Source organism: Salvelinus fontinalis, chromosome 4 (genome assembly GCF_029448725.1).
Source record: "Salvelinus fontinalis isolate EN_2023a chromosome 4, ASM2944872v1, whole genome shotgun sequence".
Taxonomy (NCBI): domain Eukaryota; kingdom Metazoa; phylum Chordata; class Actinopteri; order Salmoniformes; family Salmonidae; genus Salvelinus; species Salvelinus fontinalis.
This window is the reverse complement of record NC_074668.1, coordinates 13,506,948-13,526,324: the sequence shown is the minus strand read 5'-3', so window position 1 is coordinate 13,526,324 and position 19,377 is coordinate 13,506,948. Positions and strand designations below refer to the sequence as shown.

Here is a 19,377-nt window from a genome sequence, read left to right as displayed (position 1 = left end):
TTTTGAAACTTAGGGCAGAAGAGGATGATCCCATTTTACTGAAGTGGTTAACAGAGCGTACCACAATGTACACAGGCCCCAAAGCACAGAATGAAATTCTGAACATCATGGCCAATAGTCATTCGAGGCATTGCAGCTGAGATTAGGTCTCTTCCGATTGTACAATTTTCATTAATTGTTGATGGTACTCAAGATGTCTCTGGTGCTGAACAGGAGAATGTCTGTCTGCGTTATGTTGACCATGACCTTGTCCCTCACGAGGAGTTTATTGGGCTATACAGGGTGTCGGAGACAACAGGCGAGGGCATTGCGAAAGTGCTAACTGATGTGTTGTTGAGGAAACCCGCAAACATATGCTCGGTTCTTTTGTTCAGTAGTATGTATAGCAGTGGTTCTCAACCTTTTTGGGGTACTGGAACCCCTGCATATTTTGAGGCAAGGCAGGCAAGGTTTTGAGCGGTCCTCAGGGACCTCCACCCCCTTTATATTATATGTAAACTTACTGGAAACCTTGTGGTACTGACTACATTCATTACACTTTTTTATTTCACGGACCCCTTGCAATTAGTCCATGGACCCCTGTTTGAGAACCCATGGTGTAATTGATAGTTGTTCTTTTGTTTAGTAGTTTTTAGTACACTTACAAATGATTTATTTCATGTTATTTTATTTAAAATTGCATACTTTGTGCGACATACTTGTCCATAGCTGCTGTTTGAAGAGTTGAGACACTGACTGAAGGATATTTTGGTTGATTTATTTGGGTTTTTCATTGAAGTAGTTATTTTGCTTTTAGAACTGTACTTATTTTAAGCTTTTTGTTCTTGCAAAGATATTGTAGACTCAGGCCAGGTGGACATATTTAATGACTATATAAATGTATCAGAAAAAGTCAAATTAAAAGGTCAATTCAATACGGAGACCAACTTTGTGATGGTTCTCAATGGAGATTCTTTTAGATGTGATCACACCATGTTCATTGTATTTATGAAAACTACACCCATACAGTGTACAGTACCATTGTCACCTACTGACCTTTCTTGATATTGCTGGTTGTAAGTACGAATACCTGCATACATACTGGACTGGTAAGGAGCACTGCTATAACTATTATTAGTAGTAGAATTATAATGATTTAAACATTTGAACAAGTTGAGAAAACCCTTCAGTTAACTACTGTACCTATCAATTATCCAGTTGTAGGAATTATGGTTCCTCAATATACATTTAACAACGTATGCTATGTGTTACAGCACTACTTTTGGTGTCCCCCTCAGGAATTGCTCTTGAGAAAATTTAATGTAATTGTCCCCTCCAAGGTTGATCTCAGATTTTCGCCCCTGCACTCAAGTTTTTTAGTACTATATCTCTTGACACATTGATGAAAATAATCATGACCTCTAAACCTTCAAGCTGCGTACTGGACCCTATTCCAACTAAACTACTGAAAGACCTGCTTCCTGTGTTTGGCCCTCCTATGTTGAACATAATAAACGGCTCTCCATCCAATGGATGTGTAGCAAACTCACTAAAAGTGGCAATAATAAAGCCACTCTTGAAACAGCCAAACGTTGACCCAGAAAATATAAAAAACTATCAGCCTATATCAAATCTCCCGTTTCTCTCAAAAATGTTAGAAAAAGCTGTTGCGCAGCAACTCACTGCCTTTCTGAAGACAAACAATATATACGGAACGCTTCAGTCTGGTTTTAGACCCCATCATAGCACTGAGACTGCACTTGTGAAGGTGGTAAGTTACCTTTTAATGGCGTCAGACTGAGGCTCTGCATCTGTCCTCGTGCTCCTAGACCTTAGAGCTGCTTTTGATTCCATCGATCACCACGATCTTTTGGAGAGATTGGAAACACAAATTGGTCTACACGGACAAGTTCTGACCTGGTTTAGATCTTATCTGTCGGAAAGACATAATTTTGTCTCTGTGGATGGTTTGTCCTCTGACAAACCAACTGTAAATTTCGGTGTTCCCAAGGCTCCATTTTAGGACCACTATTGTCTTCACTATATATTTGACCTCTTGGTGATGTCATTCAGAAACATAATGTTAACTTTCACTGCTATGCGGATGACACACAGCTGTACATTTTGATGAAACATGGTGAAGCCCCAAAATGGCCCTCCCTGGAAGCCTGTGTTTCAGACATAAGGAAGTGGATGGCTGCACATTTTCTACTTTTAAACTTGGACAAAACAGAGATGCTTGTTCTAGGTCCCAAGAAACAAAGAGATCTTCTGTTGAATCTGACAATTAATCTTGATGGTTGTACAGTACAGTCGTCTCAAATATTTTGTTCTGCCGTACATACCTACACGTACGCTACGGTCACTAGACGTAGGCCTCATTACTGTCCCTAGAATATCTAAGCAAACAGCTGGAGGCAGGGCTTTCTCCAATAGAGCTCCATTTTTATGGAATGGTCTGCCTATCCATGTGAGGGACGCAGACTCTTTATTGAAGACTCATCTCTACAGTAGGTCCTATGATTGAGTGTAGTCTGCCCCAGGAGTGTGAAGGTGAATGGAAAGGCACTGGAGCAACGAACCACCCTTGCTGTCTCTGCCTGCACTGGGATTCTGCACTGGGATTCTCTGTCTCTAACCCTATTACAGGGTCTGAGTCACTGGCTTACTGGTGCTATTCCATGCCGTCCCTAGGAGGGGTGCGACACTTGAGTGGGTTGAGTCAATGACGTGATCTCCCTGTCCGGGTTGGCGCCCCCCCTTGGGTTGTGCCGTGGGGGAGATCTTCGTGGGCTATACTCGGCCTTGTCTCAGGGTGGTAAGTTGGTGGTTGAAGATATCCCTCTAGTGGTGTAGGGGATGTGCTTTGGCAAAGTGGGTGGGGTTATATCCTGCCTGTTTGGTCCTGTCCGGGGGTATCGTCGGACGGGGCCACAGTGTCTCCCGACCTCTCCTGTCTCAGCCTCCAGTATTTATGCTGCAGTAGTTTATGTGTCGGGGGGCTAGGGTCAGTCTGTTATATCTGGAGTATTTCTCCTGTCTTATCCGTTGTCCTGTGTGAATTTAAGTATGCTCTCTCTAATTCTCTCTCTCGGAGGACCTGAACCCTAGGACCATGCCTCACGACTGCCTGGCCTGATGACTCCTTGCTGTCCCCAGTCCACTTGGTCGTGCTGCTGCTCCAGTTTCAACTGTTCTACCTGTGTCAATGTTCCCTGACCTGTTCACTGGACGTGCTACATGTCCCAGACCTGCTGTTTTCAACTCTCTAGAGTCAGCAGGAGCGGTAGAGATACTCTGAATGATCGGCGGCTATGAAAAGCCAACTGACATTTGCTTCTGATGTGCTGACCTGTTGCACCCTCGACAACCACTGTGATTATTATTATTTGACCCTGCTGGTCATCTATGAACATTTGAACATCTTGGCCATGTTCTGTAATAATCTCCACCCTGCACAGCCAGAAGAGGACTGGCCACCCCTCATAGTCTGGTTCCTCTCTAGGTTTATTCCTAGGGAGTTTTTCCTAGCCACCGTGCTTCTACACCTGCATTGTTGCTGTTTGGGGTTTTAGGCTGTGTTTCTGTACAGCACTTTGTGACATCAGCTGATGTAAGAAGGACTTTATAAATACATTTGATTGATTGATTGACAGTCAGTTCTAGTGTGCTGACTGATGTTCGAACATGCAAGGATACATCCATCTGGCATTGGAATGCTGATTTCCTCTTGCATGACTTCTCAAACAAGCTGATCTGTCTCTAAACCTTTGACACTGCATGTGTTGTGCGAGGCCTGAGTCTTCTTGTGTGACCTCAGGCAAAATACAAGCAGGAAGTCAAAAATAGACAACATAAACATCATAGTGAATTTCTTACAAACTTTATTACGACAATTAATATAAGATATGAAAAACAAAAATACTTATCAAGATAAACTAAGAACCATGTCCCAACACAAAATAAAATGTGTATGGTGAAAATTTCTTAGGGGGTGAATATTTCACAAATATGACCTTCCTCTTCCACATTGTACAGTGGTATTCCCCTTGACAATAAACAACATATCAAATGAAATCATCTGGTTTTGTAGACCAATGCACTGCATTGACAGTGGTGAGTCATTGAAAGTCTGTCTTCCTTTAGTTTGGCTGTGATGCTGAGAACAACCTCGAAAAGGCATCCTGATTGGTTATCTGCTCAGCTCATGTTGGTGGGTCCTTCCTGAAAATGTGAAAGTTGCATGTTGTTTAGTTTCCTTAAGCAAATTTAGCCGCTAATAACAACACTAATGACTGCCCTTAATAGTAGTCATTGAGAACAGGCTCTGTGAATCAAAGCTGACAGGAAGATCTGGTCTAGCAGTGCAGGCAAGTTGTATTGTGACATCACTGTGTTGTCTCAGGGTCTCTTCAGACCAGATGAGAGCTCGAGCAGGGGTGATCAGCCTGTTTTTAGGGAAGATGGTCCTGGCCCCCTGGGGGCCCTTGTAAAAGTGTTAGGTGTCGTCTCCATGCCTGTCTGCACTGTAATCATCCCCGGGCTGACCACCAGGAACCTACTATACCCCTCCCTACAGCTGGCTGGCCTAGAGTGGTGAAACTGGAAAAGAGAGGAGGGTACCCTCGTCAAAAAATTCCAATAATAACATTTATTACAATCCAAAAGATAATCCAAAAGATTTTGGAACCTATCCTATAGGATTTCATCATGTTGCACTGTATCTATAGAACATAATCCTTTGGAGTCCAATAGGACTGGTTTGAAAATCTGAGAAGATTTTCAGATTGCATTCCAATCCTATAGGATTTTTGATTAGGGTAAAATGTGTAGATCAGAGTTATTTTATAGTACAGACCCCTTGACTTTTTCCACATTTTGTTACATTATTTACTATTTACTACTTGTGTATTAGTATTGTATTTGCGAGACATTCTACTGCACTGTTGGAGCTAGAAACAAGCATTTCACTGCACCTACTAAAACACCTGCAAATCTGTACACGACCAATAAACTTTGTTTTATTTTAAACGTTTATGTTATTTGAATCTTAGGACAGGTATCAATCACCTTTGGACAGCAAGTTAGTCATCAGGAATAACACAGAGTTGCAGAGATGTTATACAAGACCAATGGCATGGGGCATGGACTTCTGAGGTCTGAAACATCTGGAAAACTTAGATTTTGGTAGTGAATGATCACTACCAATAAGGTTAGGATTGAGAATGATTAGCTGATCCTTGATCTGTGACTAAGGACAATTTCTACCCAGACCACCTTGCTTAAAGAACTTTGCCATTGACCTTGTCCGTGCCAATACTCTGCTCACCATGGGATCCTCCAGTCAACACACCATATGACTCGACGGGGCTAACAGATTTTACAAGGGGGGCACCTCTCTTCCCTCACCCCTAAAGAGAGGGAGAGACAGTGGGTTGTAACAGGGTAGGGAGATAAGAGGGCCTTCCTCAGACAGCTGCTTTAGGTTAGTGGGCTTCATGTTCAGACACATGTTGGACCCTTCCCTGGTCTGTGAGTCAGATTAACGTGTCCTGAGACGCACAGCTAGGGAACATGAAACATACAAAGGAACTTATCAAGGAAGCTTCCTGGGCCTGGTTTCGCAAAAGCATCTGAAGGCTAAGTTAATCGTTAGAACCTTGGTAGGAGCATCGTTAAATCTCCAAGCTCTTTTCCAAAACCATTATTTCCAAAGTTACTCTTGAAAACACTTGTTTATTACCGACTGCCTCAGACCACCAGTAGAACAGCTAAGTGCATAGTTAGATGCTTTTTTGCCCTTCCACGTCACTTTATACACAGAAGATTTCTGCTAAACATAGAATGAAGATGTTTATCTGTCTCTGTGGTCGCTGATAACTTCAGAAGTAGTTGACTTAAAATACAAAGTTGCCAATGTCTTTGCAATTGTTACAAACAAGCAAAATATAAAAATATTATTCAAATTAAAACCGAGATGAGTGCATTAAAAGATCAATACAGTACAATGCAACATGTCAAGTGTTGGTCCCATGTTTCATGAGCTGACATAAAATATCCCAGAAATGTTCCATACGCACAGATAGCTTATTTCTCTCCAATTTGTGCACACATTTGTTTACTTCCCTGTTAGTGACCAAAAAGCCAGCAGCATCCCAGTGCTGGCTTGCTTCTGTAGCTCAGCAGGGTTGGTCCTGGTCAGTCCCTGGATGCGAGACCAGATGCTGCTGGAAGTGGTGTAGGAGGGTGAGTAGGAGGCACCCTTTCCACAGGTCTAAAAAAGAAATCCCAATGCTGCAGGGCAGTGATTGGGGACATTGCCCTGTGTAGGGTGCTGTCTTTCAGATGGGATGTTAAACGGGTGTCCTGACTCTCTGTGGTTACTAAAGATCCCATGGCACTTATTGTAAGAGTAGGGTTGTTAACTGGCCACCTAATCATCTCTGGTTTATAATTGGCTCATTCATCCCTGTAACTATTCCCCAGGTCATTGCTGTAAATTAAAACGTGTTCTCATTGAATTTACTGGGGTGCCAAGATAATCCATCCACCTGACTGGTGTGGCATATTAAACAGCATGATCAGTGCACAGTTTTGGGGACAATAAAAGGCTACACTAAAATGTGCAGTTTAGCCACAGATGTCTCAAGTTTTGAGGCAGAATGCAATTAGCATGCTGACTGCAGGAATGTCAACCAGAGCTGTTGCTGTCACGCCCTGGCCTTAGTTATCTTTTGTTTTCTGTATTATTTTAGTTAGGTCAGGGTGTGACAGGGGGGATGTTTGTGTGTATTTGTCTCGTCTTGGGTGGTTGTATTGTATAGGGGGTTTTGTAGAGTGTATGGGGTTGTGTTCAGTATAGATGTTTAGGAAAGTCTATGGTTGCCTGGTTTGGTTCTCAATCAGAGACAGCTGTTTATTGTTGTCTCTGATTGGGAGCCATATTTAAGGCAGCCATAGGCATTAGGCTAGTGTGGGTAATTGTCTATGTGATGTTGCATGTTTGCACTCAGTATTATAGCGGTCACGTTCATTTTGTATTGTTTGTTAAGTGTTCTTCGTTATTAAAAAGAAGAATGTATTTCTCTCACGCTGTGCCTTGGTCTCCTCACTACGACGATCGTGACAGTTGCCAGAGAATTTAATGTTCATTTATCTACCATAAACTGCCTCCAACATCTTTTTAGAGAATTTGGCAGTACGTCCAACTGGCCTCACAACCGCAGACCACGTGTAACCAGCTCAGGAGCTCCACATCCTGCTTCTTCACCTGTGGGATCGTCTGCTGATGAAACTGAGGAGAATTTCTGTCTGTAATAAAGCCCTTTTGTGAAATCCATAGATTAGGACCTGATGTATTTATTTCAGTTGACAGATTTCCTTAAATGAACTGTAACTCAGCAAAATCATGGAAATTATTGCATGTTGCGCTTATATTTTTTCCCAGTATATTTCTTGATGTGTAACAATGATGTGCCAAATCTGTGATTTAGTGCATTAGCCTTTTATGGAGACATTGAACCACTGGCCACTTCCGTTTCACACTGTGTATTTAAATCATGTATCCCTGATGTAACTCAACATAATATTTCTACAACTGTACATTGTATTTTAGTTTTGTTTACACACACCGCATATTTATTAATACACTGGATTATTGACATAGCTAATTGTAATATACCTACTGCTGTACAAATCATTCTTAGTTGATTTTGTGTAAATGTTCCTAGATTACATACGTATACCGGTAGATTGTATTTGATTATTGCTACAGTGCTACTTGGGCTGTTAATCAGATTTGTCCCGCCATTCTTGATTTCTTGTCTTTTTTTCCTCTTACATTTGAATTGTTAGACATTTTACTGCATTGTTAGGAGCTAGTAAGATAAGCATTTTGCTGCACCCGCTATAACCCCTGCTAAACTATGTAGGGTAAGCATTAGAATAAGACGCAATATTCCATATAGGTAATAATATCTCTCTAGGAGCTGATCCGTCATCAGTGCGGTAGAATAATTATAATATTAATGTAAGATTTGAATGGAGAAAGTGGACCCAAGAGCAGAGCTGCCTTTCTTTCCATCCTATCAGTATTGACACATGCTCCAACTAAGCACTTAGTGGAAGTTCTTCCTACGTACTGTTTTGGGAAACACATGTGAGTTGTTTGGACGTTATAGGAACAATATACTGTTAAAACACAAATTCCTGTTAAAACACAAATTCCATCGCTATTGGGAAACCAGGGCCAGAACAGTAATCCCAATGGGATGACTAACCAAACACCAAATCTGCATACCTGCACACAGTCCCACACGATTTGCAAATACACTTCTGTCAGAAAAGAGGTCACACATTTTTTCTTCCAATGAATCCGAGTAATTCCAGCATAATAAAATGAGATTGAGTGAATCAATAATTTCATCCACCTACAATCTACTCAACTTTTGAAATTTCCTTCTGAGAAAAAGTGAGTTGATAACAAGAAACAGATTGCTTGCGTACTCATAGACTTGAGTCACAGTAAATAGATTGCAGAAGTGTGGGATCCATTTAATTCCCTACCCCCTTGCTGTAAATAAGTTAATCAGTACATACTGCTTCATAGGGGATTCAGAATCACATATTTGTGGGGAAAATCTCCAGATTCTGCAACCGAAAACGGTATGAGAAACGTCACGTAGGCTAGATTTCAGCCAACTTAATTCATTGGTTTAAAATTGCAACTCACAATGAAAACATTGATTCTTGCTGTAGCTCAGCCACAGTTAAATGAAAAGAGCTAAGTGAGTGAGACGCTTTACAGTCAGCAGTCTAGCCAGGTTGCAATTACATGGGAGAAGGCATGATGGGTGGGAAGCTTGTCGATTGCCTAGTCTGACCAAGAGGCATGATAACAACATAATATCCCAGATTGCTGATGAGAATAATCTAATTCATGCAATTAAGGAAAATTACTTTTAATAAAATCCATTTAGGATTTTCAAAGCATTTTATTTGAACAAAGCCCAATAATAACAGTTTTGGACCACCCGTTGTAATAGCCTGAGGTGTGAATTTATGATAGGGACAATAAAGATCTTGCCATGTTTTCGTCTGTCTCATTGAAAATGTTCAGTCAGTTGGTGTGTGAGAATCACAGAGCCCATATAGAATCATGCTCAAGACCACTCTAAAGCAAGGTTTTCATTAGCAAAATGATGGTCCTATTCAATTCATAGCGTTTGCCCAGTAAATTCACATAAGAATATTTAACACAAGAGACACCGTACCGTCAGATAAACTTCTGAATTATATAACACTAAACAAGATAGTGTTTACTGTGTCCATGTTTAATCACTTCAAGGGAAAGATAGAGGTCAAGAATGTGGTTATGAGCCAAGAGCCTTTTTGACTTCCGGGCGCCGAGCGAGATGGCTGCCTCGCTTCGCGTTCCTTGGAAAATATGCAGTATTCTGTTTTTTTATGTGTTATTTCTTACATTGGTACCCCAGGTGATCTTAGATGTCATTACATACAGTCGGGAGGAACTACTGAATATACGATTAACGTCAACTAACCACCGTTCCTACCAGGAATATGACTTTCCCGAAACGGATCCAGTGTTTTGCCTTCCACCCAATACAATGGACCTGATCCCAGCCGGCGAAGCTACTCGACGCCGTAAAAGGGGAAAACGTAGCGGTCTCCTGGTCAGGCTTCGGAGACGGGCACATCGCGCTCCACTCCCTAGCATACTACTCGCCAATGTCCAGTCTCTTGACAATACTAGACCTTAGTGCTGCCTTTGACACCATCGATCACCACATTCTTTTGGAGAGACTGGAAACCCAAATTGGTCTACACGGACAAGTTCTGGCCTGGTTTAGATCTTACCTGTCGGAAAGATATCAGTTTGTCTCTGTGAATGGTCTGTCCTCTGACAAATCAACTGTACATTTCGGTGTTCCTTAAGGTTCCGTTTTAGGACCACTATTGTTTTCACTATATATTTTACCTCTTGGGGATGTTATTCGAAAACATAATGTTAACTTTCACTGCTATGCGGATGACACACAGCTGTACATTTCAATGAAACATGGTGAAGCCCCAAAATTGCCCTCGCTAGAAGCCTGTGTTTCAGACATAAGGAAGTGGATGGCTGAAAACGTTCTACTTTTAAACTCGGACAAAACAGAGATGCTTGTTCTAGGTCCCAAGAAACAAAGAGATCTTCTGTTAAATCTGACAATTCATCTTGATGGTTGTAAAGTCGTCTCAAATAAAACTGTGAAGGACCTCGGCGTTACTCTTGACCCTGATCTCTCTTTTGACGAACATATCAAGACTGTTTCAAGGACAGCTTTTTTCCATCTACGTAACATTGCAAAAATCAGAAATTTTCTGTCCAAAAATGATGCTGAAAAATTAATCCATGCATTTGTTACTTCTAGGTTAGACTACTGCAATGCTCTACTTTCCGGCTACCCGGATAAAGCACTAAATAAACTTCAGTTAGTGCTAAATACGGCTGCTAGAATCCTGACTAGAACCAAGAAATTTGATCATATTACTCCAGTGCTAGCTTCCCTACACTGGCTTCCCGTTAAGGCAAGGGCTGATTTCAAGGTTTTACTGTTAACCTATAAAGCGTTACATGGGCTTGCTCCTACCTATCTTTCCGAGTTGGTCCTGCCGTACATACCTACACGTACGCTACGGTCACAAGACGCAGGCCTCCTAATTGTCCCTAAAATTTCTAAGCAAACAGCTGGAGGCAGGGCTTTCTCCTATAGATCTCCATTTTTATGGAACAGTCTGCCTACCCATGTGAGAGACGCAGACTCGGTCTCAACCTTTAAGTCTTTACTGAAGACTTATCTCTTCAGTAGGTCATATGATTGAGTGTAGTCTGGCCCAGGAGTGTGAAGGTGAACGGAAAGGCTCTGGAGCAACGAACCGCCCTTGCTGTCTCTCCAGGGCCGGTTCCCCTCTCTCCACTGGGATTCTCTGCCTCTAACCCTGTTACTGGGGCTGAGTCACTGGCTTGCTGGTGCTCTTTCATGCCGTCCCTAGGAGGGGTGCGTCACTTGAGTGGGTTGAGTTACTGACGTGAACTTCCTGTCTGGGTTGGCGCCCCCCCTTGGTTGTGCTGTGGTGGAGACCTTTGTGGGCTATACTCGGCCTTGTCTCAGGATTGTAAGTTGGTGGTTGAGGATATCCCTCTAGTGGTGTGGGGGCTGTGCTTTGGCAGAGTGGGTGGGGTTATATCCTTCCTGTTTGGCCCTGTCCGGGGGTTTCTTCGGATGGGGCCACAGTGTCTCCTGACCGCTCCTGTCTCAGCCTCCAGTATTTATGCTGCAGTAGTTTATGTGTCGGGGGGCTAGGGTCAGTTGGTTATACCTGGAGTACTTCTCCTGTCTTATCCAGTGTCCTGTGTGAATTTAAGTATGCTCTCTCTAATTTTCTCCTTCTCTCTTTCTCTCGGAGGACCTGAGCCCTAGGACCATACGTCGGGACTACCGGCCGTGGTGACTCCTTGCTGCCCCCAGTCCGCCTGGCCTTGCTGCTATTCCAGTTTCAACTCTTCTGCCTGCGGTTATGGAACCACTACCTGTCCCAGACCTGCTGTTTTCAACTCTTAATGATCGGCTATGAAAAGCCAACTGAGATTTATTCCTGATTATTATTTGACCATGCTTGTCATTTATGAACATTTTGAAAATCTTGGCTCTCTCTAATTTTCTCCTTCTCTCTTTCTTTCTCTCGGAGGACCTGGGCCCTTGGACCATGCGTCGGGACTGCCGCCCGTGGTGACTCCTTGCTGTCCCCAGTCCGCCTGGCCTTGCTGCTATTCCAGTTTCAGCTGTTCTGCCTGCGGTTATGGAACCGCCACCTGTCCCAGACCTGTTGTTTTTCAACTCTTAATGATCAGCTATGAAAAGCCAACTGAAAATTATTCATGATTATTATTTGACCATGCTTGTCACTTATGAACATTTTTGAACATCTTGGCATAGTTCTGTTATAATCTCCACCCGGCACAGCCAGAAGAGGACTGGCCACCCCTCATAGCCTGGTTCCTCTCTAGGTTTCTTCCTAGGTTTTGGCCTTTCTAGGGAGTTTTTCCTAGCCACCGTGCTTCTACACCTGCATTCTAGCTGTTTGGGGTTTTAGGCTGGGTTTCTGTACAGCACTTCGAGATATTATCTGATGTACGAAGGGCTATATAAAATAAAATTGATTGATTGAAATTGATTGAATAAGGTCGATGAAATCCGAGCACGGGTAACTTTCCAGAGAGACATCAGGGATTGCAACGTGCTCTGCTTCACGGAAACATGGCTAACTCAAAAGACGCTAACGGAGTCGGTGCAGCCAGCTGGTTTCTTCACGCATCGCGCAGACAGAAACAAACATCTTTCTGGTAAGAAGAGGGGCGGGGGGGTATGCCTCATGATTAACGAGACGTGGTGTGACCATCATAACAACACTCAGGAACTCAAGTCATTCTGTTCACCTGATCTAGAACTCCTCACAATCAAATGTCGACCGCATTATCTACCAAGGGAATTCTCTTCGGTCATAATCACAGCCGTATATATTCCCCCCCAAGCAGACACATCGATGGCCCTGAACGAACTCTATCTGACTCTCTGTAAACTGGAAACCACACACCCTGAGGCTGCATTCATCGTAGCTGGGGATTTTAACAAGGCTAATCTAAAAACAAAACTCCCTAAATTCTATCAGCACATCGATTGTCCTACCAGGGCTGGCAAAACTCTGGACCATTGTTATACTAACTTCCGCGACGCATATAAGGCCCTCCCCCGCCCTCCTTTCGGAAAAGCTGACCACGACTCCATTTTGTTGATTCCAGCCTACAAACACAAATTAAAACTACAAGCTCCCGCGCTCAGGTCTGTTCAACGCTGGTCCGACCAATCTGATTCCACGCTTCAAGACTGCTTCGATCACGCGGATTGGAATATGTTCCGCACCGCGTCCAACAACAACATTGAAGAATATGCTGATTCGGTGAGCGAGTTCATTAGGAAGTGCATTGACGATGTCGTACCCACAGCAACGATTAAAACATTCCCAAACCAGAAACCGTGGATTGACGGCAGCATTCGCGTGAAACTGAAAGCGCGAACCACTGCTTTTAACCAGGGCAAGGTGACCGGAAACATGACCGAATACACACAGTGTAGCTATTCTCTCCGCAAGGCTATCAAACAGGCTAAGTCCCAGTACAGAGACAAAATTGAATCGCAATTCAACAGCTCAGACACAAGAGGTATGTGGCAGGGTCTACAGTCTATCACGGATTACAAAAAGAAAACCAGCCCCGTCGCGGACCAGGATGTCTTGCTCCCAGACAGGCTAAATACCTTTTTTGCCCGCTTTGAGGACAATACAGTGCCACTGACACGGCCCGCTACCAAAACCTGCGGGCTCCCCTTCACTGCAGCCGAGGTGAGTAAAACATTTAAACGTGTTAACCCTCGCAAGGCTGCAGGCCCAGACGGCATTCCCAGCCGCGTCCTCAGAGCATGCGCAGACCAGCTGGCTGGTGTGTTTACGGACATATTCAATCAATCCTTATCCCAGTCTGCTGTTCCCACATGCTTCAAGAGGGCCACCATTGTTCCTGTTCCCAAGAAAGCTAAGGTAACTGAGCTAAACGACTACCGCCCCGTAGCACTCACTTCCGTCATCATGAAGTGCTTTGAGAGACTAGTCAAGGACCATATCACCTCCACCCTACCGGACACCCTAGACCCACTCCAATTTGCTTACCGACCCAATAGGTCCACAGACGACGCAATCGCAACCACACTGCACACTGCCCTAACCCATCTGGACAAGAGGAATACCTATGTGAGAATGCTGTTCATCGACTACAGCTCAGCATTTAACACCATAGTACCCTCCAAACTCGTCATCAAGCTCGAGACCCTGGGTCTCGACCCCGCCCTGTGCAACTGGGTCCTGGACTTCCTGACGGGCCGCCCCAGGTGGTGAGGGTAGGTAACAACATCTCCACCCCGCTGATCCTCAACACTGGGGCCCCACAAGGGTGCGTTCTGAGCCCTCTCCTGTACTCCCTGTTCACCCACGACTGCGTGGCCATGCACGCCTCCAACTCAATCATCAAGTTTGCGGACGACACTACAGTGGTAGGCTTGATTACCAACAACGACGAGACGGCCTACAGGGAGGAGGTGAGGGCCCTCGGAGTGTGGTGTCAGGAAAATAACCTCACACTCAACGTCAACAAAACAAAGGAGATGATTGTGGACTTCAGGAAACAGCAGAGGGAGCACCCCCCTATCCACATCGACGGGTCAGTAGTGGAGAAGGTGGAAAGTTTTAAGTTCCTCGGTGTACACATCACGGACAAACTGAATTGGTCCACCCACACAGACAGCGTTGTGAAGAAGGCGCAGCAGCGCCTCTTCAACCTCAGGAGGCTGAAGAAATTCGGCTTGTCACCAAAAGCACTCACAAACTTCTACAAATGCACAATCGAGAGCATCCTGTCGGGCTGTATCACCGCCTGGTACGGCAACTGCTCCGCACACAACCGTAAGGGTCTCCAGAGGGTAGTGAGGTCGGCAGAACGCATCACCCGGGGCAAACTACCTGCCCTCCAGGACACCAACACCACCCGATGTCACAGGAAGGCCATAAAGATCATCAAGGACAACAACCACCGAAGCCACTGCCTGTTCACCCCGCTATCATCCAGAAGGCGAGGTCAGTACAGGTGCATCCAAGCAGGGACCGAGAGACTGAAAAACAGCTTCTATCTCAAGGCCATCAGACTGTTAAACAGCCACCACTAACATTTAGCGGCCGCTGCCAACATACTGACTCAACTCCAGCCACTTTAAAAATGGGAATTGATGGAAATTATGTAAAAATGTACCACCAGCCACTTTAAACAATGCCACCTAATATAATGTTTACATACCCTACATTACACATCTCTTATGTATATGTATATACTGTACTCTATATCATCTACTGCATCTTGCCATCTTATGTAATACATGGACCACTAGCCACTTTAAACTATGCCACTTTATGTTTACATACCCTACAGTACTCATCTCATAGGTATATACCGTACTCTATACCATGTACTGCACCATTGCCTATGCCGTTCTGTACCATCACTCATTCATATATCTCTATGTACATATTCTTTATCCCTTTACACTTGCGTGTATAAGGTAGTAGTTGCGGAATTGTTAGGTTAGATTACTTGTTGTTATTACTGCATTGTCGGAACTAGAAGCACAAGCATTTCGCTACACTCGCATTAACATCTGCTAACCATGTGTATGTGACTAATAAAATTTGATTTGATTTGAGACTCAACCATAGCTTTGTTAATCCAAAGGATGAGCTTGAGTGCAGGTATACGTTTATAATTGGGTGACCAGCGGACATATACACTGTTCCCACGTCACCCTTGGCCCTGCAATTAAAAAAAACTAACATTTAAGTAATTTAGCAGACACTCTTATCCAGAGAGATGTACAGAAGCAATTAGGGTTAAGTGCCTTGCTTCAAGGGCGCATTTACAGAATGTTCACCTAGTTGCCTCAGGGATTCAAATCAACGACCTTTCGGTTACTGGCCCAATGCTGTTAACCGCTACTTTACCTGTCACCATCTGCTAGCAGTTTGAGGTAGATTGTAATGATACTAAAGTAGGCCAAGATAACATAGAATACTGATAAGACAGGAGAAGAAGTTAACCGTCTTAGAACACACACATAGACACACACACACAAATTAGACTCAGAAACACTGGGCTCATCTGGTTGTACTGTACATGAACACTCTCAATACACTCTCAATACACTCAGTCTCAATACACTCAGTCACTACAAAGATACTCAGTTGCCAAAGAGGATGAAAACCACTCAGGGATTTCACCTTGATGCCAATGGTGACTTTAAAACAGTTAAAGTTTGAAGGCTGTGATATGAGAAAACTGAGGATGAATCAACAACATTGTAGTTTCTCCATAATTCTAACCTAATTGACAGAGTGAAAAGAAGGAAGCCTGTAAAAAATAATTGCAACAAGGCAAAAAAGTAATACTGGAAAAAACGTGGCAAAGCAATTGACTTTTTGTCCTGAGTGTTACGTTTGGAGCAAATCAAATACAACACATTACAGAGTACCACTTGCCATATTTTCAAGCATAGTGGTGGCTGCATCATGTTATGGGTATGCTTTGAATTCTTAAGGACTGGGGAGTTTTTCAGGATAAAAAAAACAAAAAACAAAACTGAATGGAGCTAAGCACAGGCAAAATCCTAGAGGAAAACCTAGTTAAGTCTGCTTTTTACAAGACACTGAGAGATGAATACACCTTTCAGCAGGACAATAACATAAAACACAAGGCCAAATCTAGACCGGAATTTTTACCAAGAAGACAGTGAATGTTCCTGAGTGGTCGAGATACAGTTTTGAATTAAATCTGCATAAGAACAGCCCCTAGCCATGGTATATTGGCCATATACCACACACCTCGGGCCTTATTGCTTAATTATACCATGGCGTTTTTGAATTCTCGTTTTTGATTGGCTAAAAGGTCATTCAGAGCGTGCATTATATCCCTATAATGCATGGTATATCAGCACGGTATAATTCAATGGCTAGTTCATTCTTACATGTTCTATGTTTGAGCTGTTTTTTAAAGAAAAAGTTGAATTGAAAACATTAACATTATTGCATTGTTGAATTAGATTTAGCAAGATAGGACTGATGGTTTGGTTTACTAAACTAGCAAGTCTATTTGGCTACCAAGGTAACTTCTGTAGCTATCTAGTAAACTTGCTAGCTACTTCAGTGGATGTTGTACACAATTTCACCGGCAAGCGTGTTCAATTATAGCGATGGTAGTAAAGGGATAATCAACTCAGGGCTCTATGCGTTCTCTGGAAAATAACGCAACTCCGTGGAAGGTTAGTTCCACTCCGCTAGTACATCGTGGAACACACCTTCCACATCGTTCACTATTTTCCATAGAACGCATAGCCCCTCTGATTATCCCGTACAGATTTATAGAATAATTTCTCTAAAACTGTCTAGCTAGCTAGCTAACACACATACAGTGCAGACACATTCTTCAAATTCATTATTTTACAGAATATATTTCCACAGCACTGGCAAACCATGATTGACCAACTCCCTGACCAACATGGCTGACTTGAGGACCAACATATGAAGGTTAATGTCCGCTCAAGTCTTCTAATTCCTAATTCTATGGTTCCACTCTTGCATGCAGCATCAAATAGGGACAGGCTATAAAAAAATGCTTCATAGAATGGAATCTCAATCAAGCACAAAACATGAGTTTACAGGTCCTTATAGTGACACAATATTCCTTGTCAACATTGTGTGAATTGAATTGTAAAGAACAGGAGTCATATGCAATATACACATACCCACACTGAGAGGCTACAGTGGCCACTTTCTGATCATTCGTGAAATGGCAGACCATGTTCCCTTTTAGGTGCTGAACAGACTTACAGGCTTGAGCCCCAGGGCAAAAGATGGCCCCCTCTCTTTCTCACACAAGGTACTAAGGTCTTCGAAAGCCAAGTCAACAAACAGATTACCGACCATTTCGAATCCCACCGCACCTCCTCCGCTATGCAATCTGGTTTCAGAGCTGGTCATGGGTGCACCTCAGCCACGCTCAAGGTCCTAAACAATATCTTAACCTCCATCGATAAGAAACAATACTGTGCAGCCGTATTCATTAACCTGGCCAAGGCTTTCGACTCTGTCAATCACCACATCCTCATCGGCAGACTCAATAGCCTTGGTTTCTCAAATGATTGCCTCGCTTGGTTCCCCAACTACTTCTCTGATAGAGTATGTCAAATCGGAGGGCCTGTTGTCCGGGCCTCTGGCAGTCTCTATGGGGGTGCCACAGGGTTCAATTCTCGGACTGACTCTCTTCTCTGTATACATCAATGATGTTGCTCTTGCTGCTAGTGAGTCTCTGATCCACCTCTACGCAGACGACACCATTCTGTATACTTCTGGCCCTTCGTTGGACACTGTGTTAACCCTCCAGACGAGCTTAAATGCCATTCAACTCTCCTTCCGTGGCCTCCAACTGCTCTTAAATACAAGTTAAACTAAATGCATGCTATTCAACCGATCGCTGCCTGGACCTGCCCGCACTCTGGACGGTTCTGACTTAGAAAACTGACTGACTGACTGACTTAGAAAATGTGAACAACTACAAATACCTAGGTGTCTGGTTAGACTGTAAACTCTCCTTCCAGACTCACATCAAACATCTCCAATCCAAAGTTAAATCTAGAATTGGCTTCCTATTTCGCAACAAAGCATCCTTCACTCATGCTGCCAAACATACCCTCGTAAAACTGACCATCCTTTTGATCCTCGACTTCGGCGATGTAATTTACAAAATAGCCTCCAATACCCTACTCAATAAATTGGATGCAGTCTATCACAGTGCCATCCGTTTAGTCACCAAAGCCCCATATACTACCCACCACTGCGACCTGTAGGCTCTCGTTGGCTGGCCCGCGTTTCATACTCGTCGCCAAACCCATTGGCTCCAGGTCATCTACAAGACGCTGCTAGGTAAAGTCCCCCCTTATCTCAGCTCGCTGGTCACCATAGCAGCACCCACCTGTAGCACGCGCTCCAGCAGGTATATCTCTCTGGTCACCCTCAAAACCAATTCCTCCTTTGGCTGCCTCTCCTTCCAGTTCTCTGCTGCCAATGACTGGAACGAACTACAAAAATCTCTGAAACTGGAAACACTTATCTCCCTCACTAGCTTTAAGCACCAGCTGTCAGAGCAGCTCACAGATTATTGCACCTGTACATAGCCCATCTATAATTTAGCCCAAACAACTACCTCTTCCCCTACTGTATATATTTATTTATTTTGCTCCTTTGCGCCCCATCATTTCTATTTTTACTTTGCACATTCTTCCACTGCAAATCTACCATTCCAGTGTTTGACTTGCTATATTGTATTTACTTCGCCACCATGGCCTTTTTTTTGCCTTTACCTCCCTTATCTCACCTCATTTGCTCACATTGTATATAGACTTATTTTTCTACTGTATTATTGACCGTATGTTTGTTTTACTCCATGTGTAACTCTGTGTTGTTGTATGTGTCGAACTGCTTTGCTTTATCTTGGCCAGGTCGCAATTGTAAATGAGAACTTATTCTCAACTTGCCTACCTGGTTAAATAAAGGTAAAATAAAATAAATAAATAAAAAACACACACAAGATGGCACAGTCAGTTCAAAGAGGGGCAGAAGGAAGGCCTACTGCTGTGTTTGTAATGCCCTTAAATGTATTCCTCCAGTTTCCAACAGCCTGCCTGCTGC

At 43.4% G+C, this 19,377-nt stretch overlaps 1 protein-coding gene across 2 annotated transcripts in view; it reads right to left on the bottom strand.

Moving 5' to 3' along the window:
• Positions 1 to 3,846: 3,846 nt before the first annotated feature.
• LOC129853127 (DNA repair protein XRCC4-like) overlaps positions 3,847 to 19,377 on the bottom strand; it is a 70,823-nt gene continuing 55,292 nt past the window's right edge. For both annotated transcript variants that reach the window (XM_055918846.1, XM_055918847.1), the window contains one exon: positions 3,847 to 4,203. Coding sequence is in view for 1 of the 2 variants with exons in the window: in XM_055918847.1 (XP_055774822.1) it covers positions 4,172 to 4,203 (32 nt within the window). In the remaining variant the exon portion in view is untranslated. The remainder of the gene's footprint in view (positions 4,204 to 19,377) is intronic.